General features: G+C 41.4%; 1 protein-coding gene across 2 annotated transcripts in view; it reads left to right on the top strand.

Moving 5' to 3' along the window:
• Window positions 1-6,861: 6,861 nt before the first annotated feature.
• Window positions 6,862-18,784, top strand: part of GRIK2 (glutamate receptor, ionotropic, kainate 2) — a 567,868-nt gene continuing 555,945 nt past the window's right edge. Inside the window, exons 1-2 of one of the 2 annotated variants that reach the window (XM_004673729.2) lie at window positions 6,862-6,945; window positions 12,116-12,522. In XM_004673729.2, coding sequence (XP_004673786.1) covers window positions 12,408-12,522 — 115 coding nt within the window. In that variant the 5' untranslated portion in view covers window positions 6,862-6,945; window positions 12,116-12,407. Of the gene's footprint in view, window positions 6,946-11,853; window positions 12,523-18,784 lie in introns of those variants that run through there. The other variant, XM_012722222.1, reaches the window with a different exon arrangement.

An 18,784-nucleotide genomic window follows, 5' to 3' on the forward strand; every position in this document is an offset into this window, starting at 1 on the left:
TCCTTTCATTGACATTAAATCCCATATTCCCATATCTCTTCATTATACTTGCCTGGCAAAACTTCAGCTCTACTTAATGCAACTTTTCAACTATCTCATATCTGTCCTTATGCACTAAATTTGGCTATTAACTTCAAGTGACACTGAGTGTTGGCCAGGTATAATTTCATTACTCTTCTACTCCTTTTCTATTCTTTAATCATTTAATACATTCTTCACAGAAACAAAGCAAAAGAAAACCTTAGCTTATATTTTTATTTTAATTTCATGAAAAAAAAATGCAAAGAACAATAAGAGGTTCTCATGTCACCTCCAAATCTTATTCTTTCCCATCCTGTTCTTCCTTTTCTGAAAAATTCAGTGCTTAGGATTTTAGGTATAGTTGGATCAAGCAAAGAGACAGCTCCATGGAAATTAGGATGTGGGAGCCAGAGAATGGTAAAGAAGTTGTATATGGAACAAGGCATGGACTTTATTACTCATGCAGGAAAAACAGATTGCCAACACACTTACAAACTAATTTACATCTGCACAACCTACTGTTTCCCCTCTTATAACTTCTATTCAGTGCTAACTCCTCTACTTGTACAGTTGATTCCTTCTTTTCTTGATTAGTTAGGGATCTACATGTATCTCTTCTTTAAGATCAGTTCATTTCACTACCATTCCCAGAGTCCTAACATGCTGTTTTGAATAAAAATCCCTTGAATCCACTTTGTTCTCCAGCTACTGATATGTTCTCCTCTTCACTAAAGAGAAAAGATTTGTGAAAAGAAACACACACACACACAATTGATTTATTCTCTATCTTCAGTTCCTCTCCTATTCTCTTTTGAACTTATTTTAGGTTTGGTTTAATTCCTACTACTTCTCCAAAACTGCACTCATCAAGGTCAGAATTTTTTTTTTTAATATCAGTGGCTATTACTATTCTATTTCCTCTGCTTTTTCCCTTCTCATTTCTTCAGTGTGTACATTTTGGAATGTCTGCTCAATCTTGAGAACTCATTTTTCTATTTTCCTTATTCTCTAGATTATATCATTTGTCTCATAATTTCATGACTTGATGACTCACACATGTAAATCTCATGTCTGAATTCCAGACAACTACCTATTAGACATCTCTTCTGGACGTCTAATGTCAAAACCTTAACATATCCAATACCTTACTCATTATTTTTCCAATACCCTCCAAATCAGCTCCTACTATAATCTTCCCTATCTCAGTAAAGAACAACTTCTTTCCCTACTCAGCCTTAAAACCTTTGAGTCATTCCTTATTTGATTCATTATGAATTCTTTCAGCTTTACTTAAAAATACATTTAGGAGCTGACCACATTTTCTCATCTCCATGACCCATGTTCATAATTCTCTCTTATTTGGATTATTATAGCCATCCTTTAACTGGATAACTTGCTTCCAACCTAGTTTTTAGCAAGCCAGTCTATCTCAATAGAGCAGCCAGAGATATCCTCTTACATTTGTGTCAGTTTGTGCATCTGTTCTGGTGAAAACTTTCCTTGGCTTCTGTACTGCCATCACAGGAAAATCCAGAACCCTCTCAAACATGCCCCTATGCTCTTTTCTGACTAGATTTTCTACTAATCTCCTGTCTTATCTTTGGGAATTCGTTGCTTTGTCTTAGATGCTTTGTAGTTGTCCGTAACCATAGGATGTTTACATCTGCTATTTCCTCTGCCTGAAACTTTTCTTCAAATATACACTTTGTCTCTCCTCCCTTCAGATTTTTACTTAAATGCAAACTAATCAGGGAGACACCCTGACTGCCAATGTAAAGTAATATTTTTCCCTATTTGAGTTCTCCCAGCATTCCTGTTTGCTCACTGTGCTTTGTCTCTTTAACACTCCTCACCATCTGACAGACATTTACTTGTATATTTATTTACTGTCTTTTTTCCTGCCACTGAACTAAAAACTTACTGAAGGCAGAAGTTTTGTTTATTTTGTTCCCTGTTGTTGTTTAGTTAGTACTAGGGCAGTGCCTAACAGAGATCATCTACTCAAGAAATATACTGAGAAATTTCAGGAATGGACAATAGATTTCATTCTTCAAGGGTAGATGTTAATTATTCTGAGATAGCAGTCTCTTATGTTATTGTGAGTTGTTGACACATCAGTGTGATATATATCCAATATAGTTAAAAAGTCATCAGGGAAATAGCAGGTAGGAATTAGGGCACCTAGACTCCAATTCTGAAAATGTCCTTAGCCAGAACTGTAAGTAGGTGAGGTTTTTTTTTTTTTTGTCTACATTTTGTCATCCGAAAAATGGTGTTGTTGGCTTTGATGGACATTTCTAAATTTGAAAACTGGGGACTTCTCATCAGCTGCGAGGGGTAAGTTCATTCCCTATATTTGTATAGAAAACTTCAAGGCTACATGCACATATACCCATTTCCCCCAGGTGAGAGAAAGATCTGTCACCCTGAAGTGGGGTAGATGCCCAGAGTTTCTTTTGGTGAAACTTCCTATCATTCTAAGTTTTGAAAAGGCTGATAGGAGACACCTTGGTTCTGCTACTCTGCCGGGGTAGAAGCGGTGCTACCACAATGAGCAAGTGGCTGCTCCTAGATTTTGGTTTATGTCACCTGCAAAATGAAGTCATTGCATCAGATAATCCTGGTTCAATTTCTGACTCTATGTTTAGCTCAGACAAAACAGATCAAAGACAAATAAACCCTAGTAGTATACTTGGGAGCTCAGATTTATCCCTTTTGGGTTCTCAGGTTCAGAATTCTGGAACTCTTAAGTTCTAGGAGCCATTTGAAAGGTAAGAAAGGGACAATAGACAGGTGGTTACTGCCTGAAACTCTGAATAACTCAGTGAACTTGAAGATGGAAAATTAAGTCTTAAAGATACTGGGAATGGAGAGAGAATAACTCCACTACTTTGCCCCCAAGAGATTTGAAGTCTCAATTCTTTCATGTATAGCATAAAAAATCTTGACATAAATTAAAGTGATTATCTTTTTATAATATTGGGGGATTTTATTTTGAGGGGTTAAATGATCTTGTTTATCCTAATGTACCCTTGTTCACTTTTCTCTTTAGAATCTGGATAACATTTTGTTATTGAGGAAATGAATTGTCACATCATTTTGCATAATTTAGATTTGTTTCACTCTTAACACAGCTCTGTCTCCTGGCCCTCAAGTGCTTGCTAGTGTTGTTACAGCAAATCTGTTCCAGGACAGGGGGAGAGGTGCACTCCTAAAGCCCCCCAAACCTGCCTGCTCTAAGTGGGTTCCGCCATCCACCTCAACAAGACAAAACATATAAAACTTTAATGAAAAGAGACTTTAATACAGTAAATATACAATATGGAACACAAAGAATATAACTTCTAAATCAAACACCTGAAGTTACCCATTCCCTCATGGGCAAAAGTCCACCTAAAAGGGATTGGCCCAAAGCAAGGCCTGAAAGCCCGCCACAAGACTAAAGCACCTTCTGGCGGGGACCCATGGAAAAGGGTTAGAAATGGCCAGACAAATCTGGGAAGAAAAGAACAAAATCAAAATCAATATAAACACTGCCATAGTCACCTCCCTACAGGTATCTCACCCACATCTGCCTTTACCAGTCCAGGGTTAAGAAACAAGCACAGTTTCTTCACCACGTGCTTGCTGCTCCATGTGGCTTCCTCAGGTCTTCTAGTTCTCCATCCTGCTTCCTCTTCTTCTTCTCCCCTTGGATTCTTTCTCTTCTCTCCTTTTTCTCTGCTCAGCTCCACACTCCTGGGTGGGACAGGGAACCTGGAACTTTCCCTTTTCCTAGGGACCACCCTGTTACAGTGCCTGTTATTTTTCTTTTTAAATGTGTGTCCTGTTCACTCTGGAAAGTAAATCCATGACCATGTTCTAAGAACAAACTTAGGGGGTCATAGAACAAAAGGAGAGCTCTTAGGGTCAAAATAGAATAGAAAAAGCCTCCAAAGAGGTAAGGAAGACTCCAGAGAAGAGGGCAACAAATTCCAAAGAGCAATAATCAAACACCCTGGGATGAGGAGCAACAGGACATTCCAGAACAGGGACAATAAAGGAAAGGACTCTAAAATAAGGGCTGGGACACAGAGACTATGTTCTGGGTCCAGAGAAGTTAAGGCAGTGAGTGAGACCATCTAGAACTAACCAATCATGATAAGAAAGGTGGAGGTTTAGAATAATTAAGAAAAGAAGGCCTACATTCCCTGAGGCACTTCACTTCAGCTTCCTTGCCCCTCCCTTGCCTGTTCCACCAGCCTGGGAGTCTCACCAGCCTCGGAGTCCCACTTTATTTCTGCTCCCTTTCTCCTTAATAAATTTTTCTTTCTCTAAACAAACTTGCCTTTTTGCTTGCTTGCTTGAGCATCTGTGAATTTCTGTGGCTTGGCGAGACACCAACTTTTGGTGGTCTAGTGGCCGGGACTTAGTACTGCCATTGCAGCCTGGGGTCCCTACTTGGCTGGGAGTCTAGGCCTGGAAACTTGACATTTCATTATCAAAGGAAGTTGTGTGAAACTTCTTGGGATACAATGTGAGGGGGGCAGAACACTGTGGAAGGTGAAATGTTGATCCAGTCACTTTCTCATTCTTTCACTCAATGCCTATTGCTTGCCAAACCCTATGCTGAATACTTAAAATCAAAAAAGACACACTCCCTATTCTACAGCCTCAGGGTCACAACAAAACAAAGCATGATGTCTTCTCTCCGGGATTCACACTGATATCTACTCTGTGTACAACATTATGCTCCTTCTTCCCTGGAAATGGGGAAGCTGGGTTGTATGATGACAGGAAAATGTCTTTGGCCAATGGACAAGTTGTCTTCATTACTCTTGTGGGGGAGTGAGACTGAATGGGACATTTTTTCCAGGGCTGGCCCAAACTGGGCTGTGCCTCCAGGATCCATTAGGCTGCAGGTCACAGCAGCTGGAGCCCAGGCGCCCAGAGGCGGTCACGGGTCTGTGCTGCCTGCTCCTAGAGACACAATGGAGTCATTGACTATTTATTTCCTGGGTACAACAAGGCTGCTGTTGACTTAAGTAAGGGAGCCTCCCAGCTACCCTAAGGGGATCTTTAAAGGACTAAGGACTAACCATTGCCATTAAATCATCTCTAACCTCTGTTAGTTCCAGTCTCCTCTACTTGGATGAGTTAAAAAACAAAAACAAAAACAAAGCAAAAAAAAGCTTGTAGGGGGCACTGGAGAGCCCAAAGCTAGATGACAGAGACAGTTTTTTGGGATTTTTAAAATGAGACTGGAGGGGAATGATTAGTCTTGAGTTTCTGCGTTTCAGGTCTGGGCTAGCAAGCCCAGCTATCACCCTAAGGACTGAATGTTGACAGTGCTGTCCTAGGTTTGGACTCTACTTTAACTCTACCAGCGTTGCAAGAAAAAAGCAATCAAGGGACAAATGCTTGACTTCAGTTCAAGCAACTGAATCATGGAGGGTGCATTTTTGTTAATTCCTGACTTTGCTTTGCCATTTAGAGATTGTAATGCCACTGGGTATCAGATGCTTTAGGACTCAGCAGTCATGGGCATCTCACCTGGCACTTTCTTTATACAACCCTTTTGAAAATCATCTGCCAGGTCCCAGTGTACCCAAACAGTTCCAGCTCAGCCTCACTTAAACCTAGAGAATCACTGCTTGCCAACTTTCTCTGGGGGCAACTGCTAATTCTCTGCTCTAGTTAATATTGTAGGGCCAAGGATAAAATAGCAGCGATATTGAGTAGATGTTGACTTTTCAACCCAGAGGAGCAGAAATCCGGGGTTGTTTGCAGAAGCTAATCTTTTTTTTTTTTTTTTAACTGAGAACCAAGGTGAGTCTGGTCTGCTTGCCTTCCCAGCGGGTGTGGCTGCTCTCTGGAAATCCAGTTTGGGAAAATTCAGGGAGGAGCTACTCCTCCTCACCTCCGGTCTATTAACAAAGTTCTTTACAGAATTTAGCCATCTGATGGTCTTCAGTCCTGAAGTACTCCCGGAGCTATTTTGAGTCTACAACTTAGGTTCAGAGCCCACCAGATTTCAAAACCAACTTCTAATATTTGCTTGGTTTGAGAATTCAGGGTTTGGGGAGAAAGGAGACATCTGATACTAAGAATCTAGACAAAACAAAGACTGCTCACTGACCCCTTGCCATTGGGGGTGGGCGTGGGGGTGGTGGAAATTTTTTCAGCAAGGGCCTAAGGACGAGAGCATCTAAGGGAGTGTTTGCTGTGTGGCTGGGGGAATATTACTCCAGCGCTCTGAAGGTGGAGGTGGGGTTAGGATAAGGTTAAATCTTCCCCTTGGAATTCCAAAGGGAAATTGTTGAGCTAAGAAGGCCACTTTGGAAATTATCAGCTGCTCCCCCCAAATCCTGGCAGCAGAGAAGTTTCGTTGCTATGGCTTCTGAGAGCTTTAAAAGCTACCACCAAGAATGAATCAAACGTGCTCCTTATACATGTTGTCACCAGCCAGAGTCGGACGAATTCCTTGGAGATTCTGCATTACTCCCCTAACCGAGCATGTAGGTGATCGTACCCCTCCTCAGCCCGGAGAAGGTGAGGCTGTGCGCAGGGGACCGAAAGTCAGTCCCTGGGTTGATAAAGTTTAAGTCTGGAGGCGATCGAGCATTTTCGCCCGTCGACTTCTTTGGTCGGGGCCAGCGCTGCTCCCTGGTGGCCACTGCGGCCCCGAGCGTGCAGGGGTGCGGGTAAAGGAGCGCGGCGCCTTTAAAGCGGGAGGCGAGGAACCTCCGCCAGGAGGCGTGTCTGTCTCAGCCGCTGCCGCCGCTGCTCCGCGGTCTCCGTCTCCGCCGCCGCCGTCACTCGGACTCCGCGCCGGCGGCTGCGCTGCTCTGTCCTGGAGCCGGGGACTTCCCGCCCGACCTCCTCAGGCTGCTCCTCCCTGAGGACCACCCCTCCCCCACCCCGCCCACCTACCCCCAGCGAAAGGTAAGGACTCTCCTCAACTAACACCCTCTCCCTCCACCTCCTCTGCAAGGCTCACACACACACCAGCCCCCATTGGGCTCTGTTCAGGGCTGCCACCCTAGGTGTGTGTTCCCACGAAGACTGGAGGAACCCGGGTGGGCGAGGGGCATTTTCCGCCTGGAGAGCAAGAAGGCAAAGAGCTGCGCGGCGGAGTCTGGTGCGCTTGGGCCATCGGCTGGACCCATTCGCTGCGAGTGGCTTTGTCCCACTCGCATCAGCCAATTCCCGTCAAGGATGCAACTGGCTCCGTTGGCTGCGGGCACTCGCGTTCTCCACATAAAATAATTTAATAAATAGACGTGTCAGAAAGTGGCCTCAGCTACTGGGACTCACGTGAGGCGAAGAGGCACAGACAGCAAGGTCCTGTGTGTCTGCCTTGCCTTTTTGACGAACTCCCAAGCCTTATTTCCATCCGCCCATTTTTCCATTAACCCTGCTCCTTAGTTTTGTGCTGAGGAAGTACAGACATTCATTTCACCCGATGCCAATACTGAGAGCATCTAAAAGAACTCCGAGGACGTCCCATTAAGGTAAAGGGAATACTCTCACCATGGTGGATCATAAGCGTCAAGAACTTTTAATGACTCTCCATCCTTTGATATTTTTACCTTCGTGAGAAAGGAGATCTTTTTCAAACAACAGGACCTATGTGATGCTTCTTAGATAATTATTTCCAATTTAGAGAATCTTGGAGATTGGAAAACTCACTTCTACTCTTGTTAACACACAGATTTCCTCTGTCATTTCTTGGTTGCACTATTAAGTATTTTGTTATGAGAAATAATCTTGTGGATTAATGATTCTTTTCATTGCAAAAGATGATTGATTCATTGGAATCTTAAGTGCTCATACTTTAGTTGCCAGAAGACAGGCAATAATATTTTAATCTTGATTTGTCTAAGTTCATTACCTTATAACTTTTTGTAGAACACAGTCCTGTAGCCAGTGAAGTAGCTTTCAGTGGCCTTGGGAACTTATTAAACAACTCAATAAACTGAAGCACACAGAAGGAAGATGCTAGAGATATAATTGATGTCTAAAAGTCTTACCTGTTGTTTTTGTCTATTTAATCCCACTGAAGATTGTACAGGCTGAAAATATTCCATGGCATGCAAATCTTTTCCAATTCAATTACTTAATTAAGATAAAATTCTTTTAAGCATCTAAAAATAATTAAAACTCTACATATCATTAATCATCAGTGCAGAAGAATGTTGATGGAGCAGTTGCTATGTGTCCAGAATCATAAGAGATCATAGAGCATTCATAGTTAGGAAGAGTGAGGTGCAAGGATGCAACAGTGTGACTTTAACTGATCTTAGCTCTGACTTTATTGTCCAGCACCTCAAATGCCATGGATGAACAGGCTGTTTATTTTTGCTTAGTTGCAATACAACAGGCCACATGCATGGAAGAATAGGCCAGGTGTTACTATAAGATGAGGTTTCCCAAATGTCACATAACAGCAGGACATCGATGACCAGTCAAGTGGGATACTTAGACAGAATTCCATGTGAAAAATTTAAATATGGATATGATGTGGAAAAAGATTTGAAACACCTTCAAAATTCAGATTGTGCTGATCTGTTTTCTGATTCTTGTGAAAGGTATAAGCATTGTCTTTTTAAATGCTGTGTTGTAAGGATTATTACACATTTGTACATGCCCCAGCAGGTGGCAGCTAACTAGAATAAGATTCATTTTCACTGGGAGAATAGAAAACTAAAATTGCTTCTCAAGTAATAGTGCCCAAGAATAAGAGGTCATTAGTGTCAGTAAATATAAAAATATAGTGAAAGATGAAGCTAATGGGTTTTGTTGTTGTTGCTGGAGCAAGATTTACATAAACACGATATATATTTTATTTTTGCTTATGTATCGCAGACTTGATATCTTTTCATGTTAATCTTCTCTCTGTGTGTGTTTGATACTTTTAAACACAGCTTCTCTGTGTGTGTGTGTGTGTGTTCATTTGTAGTTTGTCATTTGTCTTTGACCTTGGAACCTACAGAGCTTTGGCTCTCTGTAATAAATGTTGCCATATGGTTAAAAGGAGGAAAAAAAAAAAGCAAATGAAACCATGGAATAGAGTATATAAATCTCACATTACTAAATATATATGATCACCTGATACTAAGTAGTGGTATTTTTTCTTTCATTAAGAAAGGAACACATTATAAAACTGTAACAATTTTAAATGAGTTAAATATGATAGGTGAATATGATATAAAGACTATCAATCCTTCATATATCTCCAGGACTGTGTTTTGTGGGATCAGCAATGAAGAGAACCTTGTAATAATTTCACAGTTGCCTTACTATAAAGCATCTTCTACACCGCCAAATTTTTATATAGTGGGAAGACAATATTAGTGGTTTTGTTGTTGTTTCTGCCTTGTGAGTGAGTGAAATAGTTCAGTGAGAGAGAATTGGAAATAATCTGACTACCCTTATAACAGATGGAAATCTTTAAGTGGGGGCATTTGAAAGCAGTAACTAATTGTACATTTTAAAAATGTCTTTAGCTATTGAAGTTGACAGCAAGTTACTCAGTTTACTAAATTCTTGGTGATTTTTTGGGAAATTTTTATACAGAGAAGCAAGAAGTTTAGTGTTCACAAGGAAATTCAGTTAATGTAAATGACTTTTGTAGTATGCCATGGAAAAGGATGACTATTGGTACATCTTGAGGATGTCGAACAATCCCAGCAAGTCACACTGAAATATACATCCAGTAGAGTTGACAAAATAGTCCTCTTGACAATATGAACAATTCAATAATCCAAATTCCCATACTCTGTGTAGTAAAAATATTCATTGTCAGTTTAAATGGCACTACATTACTCATTCAATGCACTACTTTCAATGTACTACTCCAGAATACATCAGTGCCTGGGGGCGCTGTCCGCGGTCCTGAAGAAAGGTCGTCTCCTGTCTTACAGAAGTTCATTGGTACAGGTGGAGTTGCTGTCTGTGGTGTTAAAGTATCTCAGATCAGTTGATGGATGTGAATGAACCTATTTTAGCATATGCACAAAGCTGGTTCTTTGGGACCAATTAATATTAAGCACAATTTATGATAGCTTTTTAACTATTTAATTTACTGTGAGAAATTCCTGATTCTGGAAGCATGATCTTTCAGTTTTTGAACTAGACATCCAATAAACAATCCCTCAAAATGAGTTAGAATGCTATTTTTAAACAACTCTACAACTGGAATGTCAGTTACAACTGGAATGTCAAATGCCATTATGTTAGCAGAATATATGAACAAAGAGTGGTGGTACTTTTTATTTTTGCAGGTTCCATTAAATGCCAACTACACTGAAAAACTGAAGTATCTTGATTAATCACAACAGAATATGCTATTTTCAGGGAGTACTTATCAATTATATTGATGAAAAAACCCTAAGACTATTTACTGTTGCCTTGGCAGTCACTTTTGTCTTTGTGAAAACCAAAAATAAATAACTAGAATGCCACAAATGAGACAGCAAAATACAAGACAGAACATATTGGGCTCTACATGTCTTACAAAAGATATTTTAAACATGGACTGAAGGAGTCGCTAGATACCCTTGATTTTAGCACAAGGTGTTCCTTTTAAAGTGCTCAAATAGTCAAATTATTTGATTGAATTACCCGCTACACTGCAGAGCTAGCCATTCATGATACTTATTTTTGACACTGCAGTTATGCCTCCATCTTCAAAAAAGTGCTCTCTTAATGTCTTTGTAAAATGTAAGTTTATTTTCAAATCAGCATTTTAATATCTTAAGAAAAAAATGTTGAAAATCATTCTGGTGGAATGCAAACATATTTTTTTTTTTGCTATTTGGAGGAAATAGTATTCATAATCCCTCCTTACTAGAAAAATACTCTTCAAGTAAACCTTATGTTTTTAAAAGGTTTAACCTATGTTCTGTTAGTTGATTATGAAAAAAAAAAACAACAACAAAGATACAGGTTCAGTATTTCACTTTTCGCGTTGCTTGATCATTTATTAATATGTAGTAATAGTCTTATTACTATCCATTTAATTTTACTTGACAATATAAAAGATTAGGATTAAATATTCTTATCTGTATGTTTGGAGGACAACATTTTTCCAACAATAAAGAAAAATATATATATATATACACACACATAAATTTCTTTCTTGAATAAACTGCCAATTGTAAAAGCCAAGTAAAAGCCAAGGTTGTCACTACCTGGAAACTTAAAATATTTTGACCAGAAAATTAGAAAAATATTAAGACATCTTAAGACAAAGCTGTGACTCTCACTGTTGCTCAATGTGCAATCCCATATTATTCCTTTCAAAGAAAAACATTCATAAGCAAAACAGCAGAAATTTGGGCATACATTATTGAAGCCTCTGGAATTTGCTGCATTATTTCAAACATTTTTTTCCACATTTATGCTCTGCTTAGTTATTTTAGATGAGCTAAAAGTGGGTAGGAAAATATAACTCCCTTATTTTACTTAAATATGCATACTACTAAAAGGCCATTTGAAGAGATCCAGCTCTACTCCCGGGTAGTAATCAAGCAATGTCCCACTCAAGTTTTTAAAAACTATCTTCACCTGTACAATTGTACACCAATCTATATTCTTTCTTGGGCAACATGCTAAAAGTATAAAAAAGACTTTCTTTCAGCCTAAACTGATGTTACATTTGCAATAAATTCTGTCTTACATCCCTCCCCCTCCTTATTTTTAATAACTCCCTGACAAAATGACTTTGACTTAGTCATTTATTAAAATTCCATAGTTAATTGTAAGAAGTTCCCATGCACACACCACTCTTAGCAAAGACTCTTATTGAAAATAAAATTGCTTTCTCCACGTAAATAACTGTGACTTCTTTCTTGCACCCAAGGCAGGCGATCAGATCGGTTGCATAATAGATATTGGGAAGCTCACTGGCAGGGAGCCTTAAGAGGCAAGCAGCTATCTCAATTTTTCTCACTTAATCTTGGCTTCACGTCAGAAGCTGTGCAGCAGTGCAGTAGAATAGGGCCTGACAAAACCTTTGCAAGCAAAGCGCCTTTTGTGCTGGGACTGTGTCTCCTAGGCGGTTTCCAAGGCTGAATTTCCTATTGATTTCCCTGCTCCCTTGCTTCCCCAGGCTTGCGCGGCCGGACATTGTGGGTTTGCGTGCTGGATTTCTCCCGGATGCTCCCCGACTAACATGGATGTCCCACCATCCCTTGCAGTGGAAGGTTGCTCCTTGGCGCAGTGAGTGAAGAACATGCAGCGATTGCTAATGGGTTTGGGAAGCAGAGACTCCTTCCTCTCTCTGTGACCATGCCGTGATCGTGTCTGTGGCTACCACTCGACGCATCTTCATTCCTACCCGAACCGGGAGCCTAACGCTAGATCGGGGAAGTGGGTGACGCGCGTGTGGACGCAGAAACACCATGAAGATTATTTTCTCGATTCTAAGTAATCCAGTCTTCAGGCGCACCATTAAATTCCTGCTCTGCTTACTGTGGATTGGATATTCTCAAGGAACCACACATGTGTTAAGATTTGGTAAGGTTCCCCAAAGCCTGGTATCCGACTCCGAGGCAGCCGGATGTAAACAGGCGGGTTCGCTCTGCTTGGCGGGTGGGCTTGATGTTTTCCGACCTGTTCACTGCTCCCTCGCCTCCTGGGGTTTTAAAGAACACTCTGTGCTTTTGCTTAAAAAAAACAAAACAAACAAGTAAAAAATCTAGCCTCGGAAAAATGAAATGAGTTCCAGTGTGTGGTAGTGGTCGCTGCATTACCTCTCCACCGTTGCCTGCCACAGAGATGGTGATGACGCTGGGGGCACGACCGGCGGCAGCGCCCGCCTGTCTCCCCGGGAGCCTTCCCGGCTTGTCTGGCTGCGCTGCCCTTACAAACGTGCGCGCCAGATCTACACGCCTCTCACCTTGCTGGGTCGATGAGTTAATAACTGCTAACTCTTTGGTGAGTTGGCGTTTGTCCGCTTTCGGCCGGAACCCAGACGGGTCCTCAAGCACCTTGAAAGGCGCTAATAATCCTTTTGATTTCTTACTGAGTCTTTTGGGTTAATTTCACCGTTTTTCAATCCCTGGGACACAGAGCTCTTTAAAATATTGTTATAAGGTTGAAGGCTCTACTTGAAAGACTGTTGCTTATCTGGGGTGAAATAGTGTCACAGGAAAGGGTTTTTGTTGTTGTTTGTTTTTAACTTGTGAGTTCTGCTCTCTCGGCATTCTCACTGCTGCTCACCCTGGACTAATAACTCATCCAAGACTAATAAATGTTTAACAATGGAGATTGGGGCTGTGAGTAGCTGTGCATGGGATCTGAATCTACATCTTGATTTCACTGTGTTAAAAGAGCCAAGTTTCCAGTTATTTATTAGGGAAATCTATTGCTTTTCTCAGGAATCTAGGATTCCTTGGAACTCAAAGGAAAAATTAAACATGGGATCTCAGTGGAAACAGTGGTCAGAATGTTTGGGTGGAAGGAATGAAACATGGACTGTTTCATCCACTACTGATGGCCAATGGAGTTTTAATGAGAGCGGAGCTTGTAAGGGAAAGTTTCTCAAAGTAGATAAGGGGAGAAAAGGAAACCAAAGAGTGTGTTTAGGAGGGAGAGTAAAAACCCCCACTGTGGGTACCTTCTTTTGACAATTCAAGTGCATTGAGACTAGTGCAGGAAATCAATACTTCTGATTATTCCTTTGAGATATAGTAACTCAGTCAAAATTTAAATTGAACAGTGATTTGGTACATCTCTAAATGTCAAATAGCATCTTCTGTCTTTCCCTTTTTCCATGTGCCTTTTTTTCTGTAATGATACAATTTATCTTCTCTCCCAGGCTTTCTGGAGCCAGGGTAGGAATATTTTTCAAGTATCAAAAATAGGCACCCTACCTTCCCCTGTATATAGACATCTGGAGTGCAGGAAGCTTGTAGTGACCAAACAAACAAAACAAACAAAGAAACAAACAAACAAAAAACAACAAAAAAATCAAAGAAAGAAAGAAAAAGACAATGGGAGGGTTATAATTGAGCCTACTGTAGTTTTCTCCTTTTCTTTATGTCTTTAAATGATAACTTAAGCATGTTGCTCTTAGCAACAAGCATCTAAAGGAATGCTTGTTTTTTTGGGTGAAATTAAATAGGTCTCTGAATCACTGAAAATGTATATGTGTGATCAGCTCCTCTGCTCACGTATGGTAAGTGCCACAGTATAGTAGTTTCACCCAGTGTTTTGAGTGGTACAGCCTACTTATTTGAAATACTGAGGTATTTTCTGAAGTGTGTTTGTGAATGAGCATGCCTTAGTGTGTTTGCAGACTGGGTTGGGAAAAGAAGTCCTGGAGTTGGAGTTGGAATCTCCCACCAATACTCTATAGATTTAATTATTGCTGCTCTGATCTTGCAGCACAATATTTGCTGAATCATTAGATTGCTACATTCACTGATCATTTCATATCTTCATATTAAAAATCTTGGCGACCATAGCAGAGTGTGTAGCAGCTTTCCAAAAGAGCTGACACACACACAAAAATACATTTTCTTAGACCAATGCTTACTAAGAATATCCTTAAGAAATAGGGGAGTAGGCAAGGACTTTCTCACCATGTCTTGATAACCTAAACCAACAACTTAGTTTCTGGATAACCTGTTATTTTTTCCATTAACTTTAAACATTTTCCACGTGGAGATCCATTTTCTCTGATTTCTTCTGAATTGTGGGGAAGGACTGTGTACACTGTAATCATTGGAGCATTTCTCTTGTTGGGACTATTTGATGCAATGGTGGGAGTTTTATTTTCTTCTGGGGAAAAGATGTTTTGAGTGGAGTGGATGGCTGGTTGAGTGCCTATAGGCCATTCTGGAGAAAGGCTATTTTCAACTTTGGCTCAAAAGAGGAACTGGAGCCTCATCTCTGGCCCTGAGCCATGGAAGGGAAAGGATTGGAGTTGCTGGCGGAGCAGCTGCCCCTGGGCAGCAGCCCACCCCGGTGCGGGTGAGACCTGCTGCTTCTGCTGGGGAGGTGGCATCCAGCATCTTCCCCCTACCCTCACGGACTCAGCGTAGCGACAAGTAGTCGACCGCCTGCGCCGCTGCCTCGGCGCTATGGCAACCGCAGAATCCAAAAGCCACCCAGCCCCCCATACGTTGTTGGTAGAAAACACCCTTACTACGCAGTCCTTTCCCCTGCTCCCACTGAAACTATGACTTTGACTGGACCCTGAGTCCTCCTTCTCACAGACTGGGCTTGGGCTGCTGCTCCACTCGCGTCTCCCAGGCGCAAGGCTCTTTCTTTCTCTCTCAAGCTCTCTCTCTCTCTCTCTCTCTCTCTCTCTCTCTCTCTCTCTCTCTCACACACACACACACACACACACACACACACACACACACACACACACACACACGCACGCAGAGGCAAGTGCGCTCACAAGATCACAAGATCCGAGTTCACCACTTTGACACAATGACTCCTTTCGGCTGTAAAAGAAAACTTCCCGTAGTCGCTCCCAGGAGCGCCTCCCTCCCTCTGCTTGATGCCCGCGGGTCTGCACTCGGTCCCGCTCCACCTCAGTGGCCGCTTAGCAAACATCTCCTAGACAAGGCTCCCAAGCGCCGACCTCACGATGCTTTCCCCGCGCATTGAGGCTGCCTGAGGCACGGGGGAAAGCAGGGTCAGCTCCTTGTAAGCAGTTCGGTGATCGCCTGGCTCTGGGTCTTGACTGTTACCTTTCCTTCCCGGTGGCTTGGCACAGCTTGACTTTTCCGGGGCGACCACCCGGCGGACTCACTGTCTGGAGACTGGGTGAATCCTGGGTAGGCAGTTCTTCCTCTCCAGGTCAGGTCAGACGGTCTCTCGAAGCGATCAGGCGCCTGTGACGCCCCCAGCCGGGCCTCCCCTAAGTACAGGACTATTGGGCGCCGCGCGTCCCCACGCTATGCAAATGAGGCACCTTTTGTTTCCTCGCAGCTGCCTCCTCCCGGGGCTCGGGGGTGGAGAGGGTGAAGGCGGGATCTTTCGGTCCGCGGGGGCGTGCCCCCCCCCTTTTTTGTCCTCTTCCAGCTGAACTTTTGTGGCTCTGTCGCCCTTGGCTTTGTTTCTTACTTTCGCCTGTCCTGATTCTCTGGGTCTATTCCGACGTTGGCTTCTGAGAAAGCTTGGAGAGGAGTAGGGGCCGGCGTCCTAGGACTTAGTTGCGGACTAACAGGTCGGTGAGAAGTTTGGCCCGCTATGCATCTTCAGTAAATCAGCTCTCGCACCACCACTTGTTTTTCATATTAGAGGTCGGGTTATTTTTCAGTCTTTATCTAGATGGGCACTTAGAACGTCAGGGACAAAGACATCGGCCCCGACTTCATCCAAACTCGTGGGAATCTTCTTCAAGGTAGTCCTTTTGGAGGAGCTTAGCTTGTGGTAGGTCACCTCTGCCCTTTGGATATTTCCACCTAGTTTTTTTATTCAGTGTGTCTGTAGAAGGGTGGTGTTAAAAGTCTTCCCTAGCAGAACCACCCCTCACTCCCTTCTCCAAGATGCTCTACATTTTTGGCCCTGTGTTCTGGCCAAAGGCCATGACAACTCTGCACGTGGCACGGCATATAGCCACCTCCCTTCACACATGCCAAAGGTGAAGGCATCCATTCTGGGAATGCTCAAGTGATAAAACACACGTGAGGTGAACAGAAGGAATTCATTCCTATGGAATCCCCCCTATTTGCATGGATATCCCATGTGCTCCCTGATAGAATAATTAGCAGGTGTACCACAGTATTAAGGACTGTGAGTGAACTGAGTGCGCTTAGAAGCTGCCACTCTCTACTAGTTCTTTGAAAGAGATATATTTTTTTCTTCCTTTGGGAGTTGAGGTGGGCGGGAGGGAGGAGTGGTCTTACATCTGGGAGCGGGAAAACTGACTGTTGGGAGGTGGGGCTAGGGAAGTAATATCTGCTACTGTCTGAGACAGATAAAGCCCAAACACCTGCTCAGCAGAGCTATGGAAACAGGGGAGGGAAATATTTCCAAGAATCGACAACACAACAGTCACACTAAAAAAAAATCTGTTTTTCACATAAGGTCTCACTTATTCCTAAAGCTTCAAAGAAGAACTTTGATGTGATCCATCAACAGAGGCACAGTTATTAAAAAAAAAAAAAAGACTTTGAAAAATGATCTTTTCGTCCTCTAGAAATAGCACCCCTTCTCCACCCAGACACATGGAACTCAACACATTTTCTAGCTTTGTGAGGTTGTCTTTCAGAAGTGAACAAGGGTTTATATGTCAGTAGACATATTGTTAGACACCTTTTGCTTTTTAGTTTAATTCAAGTGATCATTGCAGTGTGTTCATTCCCTGAATTCTCAAATGACACTGTTTCAACATTTACTCAGCACAGGAAAGTTAATGTGAATTGCTCCCACACAAAGGAGGCATAAACCATAGACCAAACACTGAATGTATCATCGATTATCAGAACCTTTTCCAGTCTATTCATTAAATAAAGTGTCATCTGTGATAGTTATGAAGATCTTTGATTTATATTAATTATCAAAATTCCTGACAGAGAAAATGTCTTGTTTTTTTTTTTTGTTTTGTTTGTTTGTTTTTTTTTTGTTTTTGTGGTGGAAATTCAATTGAGGAATTACTTCATTTTCTCCTTCTGTCCTTAGGATTTACTGTTAGGCTCCAGCTACATTTATTTGTAGAAATTGTTGGTGTCCATTTTTACACATCTGAATAGAAAGTAGTTCATTGTCTTTTAACTGTAGTATACATTAAAAAAAATCATTAAATCTGCACACAGTTTTTTCTTGGAGGGTTGGTTTGCCATTTTGAAATGAAATTGTTGATTGTTTAGCATTTGGTTGATGAAGCTTTATCTTCTATATAGGCTTTCAATTTGTAGTCCAGTTATCAAGGTATTACAACTGCTTCAAATGAATCTAAAACCCTAAATCTTTGCATGAAAGCTAAGGTCAAAAGCCCCTGAAAGGGAAGGAAGTAGGTGTACATCATCATTATTGACTGGTCTAGATTAAACACTGAAGAGGAAGATTTCAATCTGATAACGTCATAGGGCTTCCTGTTTTTCTTTGCTGCTTCTACTGACAATTTTGTAAGGTAATTAAATTGGCTGATTGAAGTCACAGTGGTCATGGGGCGATAAAGACCATTTGGATTTAATGGAATTTAAAACAACAGAGCACTGAACACAACTCTTACCGAACAAGAATTTTAATGGCCCATTCCGGGTGCTGACTAAATAGAACGCCCTTAACAAGTTTAATGGAAAGGGCAAGGCAGATTAGTGCTATATAGTCTTTATGGTCGAAGATTGGGGAATTAAAATTATCCCTTTAAAAGACTCATTAATGCATTATCAAGATTTAATGTAGGTTAAATAAGCTTTCTTTAGACCTTCATCATATACTGTGAACCTAGATTTAGGACCAAGTTTCAATAAGGAGATATTTTTTAAGAGCTAACTAAATAAATGGAATTATATATCTTATGTCAAAAACAAAGGACATTAAAAATCCTTTGAGAGCATATAGGCTATTGATGATGTGTTGATGGTGAATTTTTTTTCTTTTCTTCAACTGAGAAGAACAAATTGGACTTTTAAAGTTCCATTACTGGTATTTTTTTCCTTATAAACAAGCTTGTCTATAATGGAGAATCAGCAGAGATACTAAAGGAATATTCTTCATCTGCAGCTTCAATATAACGATAGGAATTTGATCTGTTTTATGCTGATTTTTGAGTCTCATTCGTTCTTTCTTACTGGAACTTTCAGGTTACCAT

This window comes from Condylura cristata, unplaced genomic scaffold (genome assembly GCF_000260355.1).
Source record: "Condylura cristata isolate star-nosed mole 26May11 unplaced genomic scaffold, ConCri1.0 scaffold00001, whole genome shotgun sequence".
NCBI lineage: Eukaryota > Metazoa > Chordata > Mammalia > Eulipotyphla > Talpidae > Condylura > Condylura cristata.